The 2,842-nt window shown below is 56.9% G+C and overlaps 1 protein-coding gene across 1 annotated transcript in view; it reads left to right on the forward strand.

Moving 5' to 3' along the window:
* Positions 1-2,842, forward strand: part of NOP56 (NOP56 ribonucleoprotein) — a 10,009-nt gene that overhangs the window by 3,408 nt on the left and 3,759 nt on the right. The window contains exons 4-6 of the mRNA XM_018575312.1: positions 4-41; positions 214-412; positions 2,286-2,473. Of these exons, the coding sequence (XP_018430814.1) occupies positions 4-41; positions 214-412; positions 2,286-2,473 (425 nt within the window). The remainder of the gene's footprint in view (positions 1-3; positions 42-213; positions 413-2,285; positions 2,474-2,842) is intronic.

Raw genomic sequence — 2,842 nt, forward strand, 5'->3', positions numbered from 1 at the left:
CAATTGTCAGACTGGCGGGGTGGTTGCTGAGCTGATCAGAGGTAAGGCACATGCTCGGCGACACGCTGGGGGTCTGTGGTCATGTGACGTCCGGGTTGCGCAGCATTTGGGATTTGAATTGGAGGCAAGATGGTGTCTGGGTGCACCCTATGGCACGGCACTGTACACGGAGTAGGAAGCTGCTTCTAACCTGACTATGTGTCCTTCTTGCAGGTATCCGGCTACATTTCCATTCCCTGGTCAAGGGTCTCACTGCTCAGTCCGCCTCCAAGGCACAGCTCGGCCTCGGGCACAGCTACTCCCGGGCCAAAGTCAAGTTCAATGTCAACCGTGTGGACAACATGATAATCCAGTCCATCAGCTTGCTGGACCAACTGGACAAGGACATAAACACCTTCTCCATGAGGGTCAGGTGGGTGCATGTTCTGTGGGGGGGGGGGGGTGGCAGCTACCCTGCTGTGATCAAAGGAGCTCAGATGAGTGGGGCGCCTCCAGGTTGGGGGTGGATGGAACTCCAAGGTATGGGGTGGTGTCTCTGGGTGGAAGAGTTAACATGGGTGCTGCTCCTCAGGTGTTTGTGGGCATGGGGTCAGTTCCTCAGGTGAGTGTAGCTCCCCCAGGTTGGTGGTGGTTGGGTATGATGATTAGGGGGTTGAGGCTCTTTCAAGGAATGGGGGTGTTTGTATTTGTGCAGCTTCTCAGGGGGCAGGAGTGATTATGTGCAACTTTGGGTTGGTGCTCCTCAGGGGTGCCTGGGTGTGTGCTGGTCCTCGGGGATGGGGTACATGGGTGGCTATGGCTCCCATAAGGCAGGTTGGGTGTGCTGGTCCTCGGGGATGGGGTACATGGGTGGCTATGGCTCCCATAAGGCACGTTGGGTGTGAGCTGGTCCTCAGGGATGGGGTACATGGGTGGCTATGCCTCCCATAGAGCAGGTTGGGTGTGTGCTGGTCCTCAGGGATGAGTTACATGGGTGGCTATGGCTCCCATAAGGCAGGTTGGGTGTGTGCTGGTCCTCAGGGATGAGTTACATGGGTGGGTTTGGCTCCCATAAGGCAGGTTGGGTGTGCTGGTCCTCAGGGATGGGGTACATGGGTGGCTATGGCTCCCATAAGGCAGGTTGGGTGTGTGCTGGTCCTCAGGGATGAGTTACATGGGTGGGTTTGGCTCCCATAAGGCAGGTTGGGTGTGCTGGTCCTCAGGGATGGGGTACATGGGTGGGTTTGGCTCCCATAAGGCAGGTTGGGTGTGAGCTGGTCCTCAGGGATGGGGTACATGGGTGGGTATGGCTCCCATAAGGCAGAGGTGTCGCTGTGTGCTGGTCCTCAGGGATGGGTGGGTATGGCTCCCATAAGGCAGGTTGGGTGTGCTGGTCCTCAGGGATGGGGTACATGGGTGGCTATGGCTCCCATAAGGCAGGTTGGGTGTGTGCTGGTCCTCGGGGATGGGGTACATGGGTGGGTTTGGCTCCCATAAGGCAGGTTGGGTGTGCTGGTCCTCGGGGATGAGTTACATGGGTGGGTATGGCTCCCATAAGGCAGGTTGGGTGTGCTGGTCCTCGGGGATGAGTTACATGGGTGGCTATGGCTCCCATAAGGCAGGTTGGGTGTGCTGGTCCTCGGGGATGAGTTACATGGGTGGCTATGGCTCCCATAAGGCAGGTTGGGTGTGCTGGTCCTCGGGGATGAGTTACATGGGTGGGTTTGGCTCCCATAAGGCAGGTTGGGTGTGCTGGTCCTCGGGGATGGGGTACATGGGTGGCTATGGCTCCCATAAGGCAGGTTGGGTGTGCTGGTCCTCGGGGATGAGTTACATGGGTGGGTTTGGCTCCCATAAGGCAGGTTGGGTGTGATGGTCCTCAGGGATGGGGTACATGGGTGGCTATGGCTCCCATAAGGCAGGTTGGGTGTGCTGGTCCTCAGGGATGGGGTACATGGGTGGCTATGGCTCCCATAAGGCAGGTTGGGTGTGCTGGTCCTCAGGGATGGGGTACATGGGTCGGTTTGGCTCCCATGAGGCAGGCGTGTGGTCACTATATCTGGGTTGGCCTTTGTCCTGTGTAGTAGAAGTGTGTACATAGACATCCTCCCGATGCTTACCACAGGCAGCGTTGCCTCTCCCGCTGTCTGTATAGAAAGAGGAGGAAGAGTAACGTCTCCGTCTACACCACAGCTCGGCCCTGTGCCTGGACTGTATTGTTATCGGGGAGACAGAACCCCCGCTTTGCTCTGCTGTCTATACACGATATGTAAGTTTGGTGCTCATGTCAGTCTCTTCTCCTGCAGAGAGTGGTACGGATATCACTTCCCCGAGCTCATCAAGATTGTTCCCGACAACTACACCTACTGCCGGCTGACCAAGCTGATCGGCAACCGCAAAGAGCTGAGCGAGGAGAATCTGGAGTCCATGGAAGAGATCGTAATGGACAGCGCCAAGGCCCAGGCCATCCTGGACGCTTCCAGGTCCTCCATGGGTGAGTCGGCGCTGCTCCTGCAGGGACCGGAGTGTGATCCTCATTGGCAGGTTCTCCTCATCCAGCCGGATCACTTGTAGGCTGTTTATTGCTCCCTCAATGTACATGTGTCATTAGATGGAATAGGATGGGGTCACCTCAACATGGGTGGGAAGGGTCACCATGGTCCTCCTATTGGGCGGAACGGTCAACGTCCCACCCTACTTTCCTCCTCTCTGTAGATGAGGGGGGGGAGTCAGTCTTTGTTGGGGGGATGGGATTATTGGGGACGTGCAATGATGTTTCATGAAATCTGTCAATCCACTGATCAGTGTGATGTCACCTGAGGTTGCTGAGCACGTCTTGTCCTGTGGTTTTGGGGGGGTCCAC

This window comes from Nanorana parkeri, unplaced genomic scaffold (assembly GCF_000935625.1).
Source record: "Nanorana parkeri isolate BGI_ZX_2015 unplaced genomic scaffold, ASM93562v1 scaffold3778, whole genome shotgun sequence".
NCBI lineage: Eukaryota > Metazoa > Chordata > Amphibia > Anura > Dicroglossidae > Nanorana > Nanorana parkeri.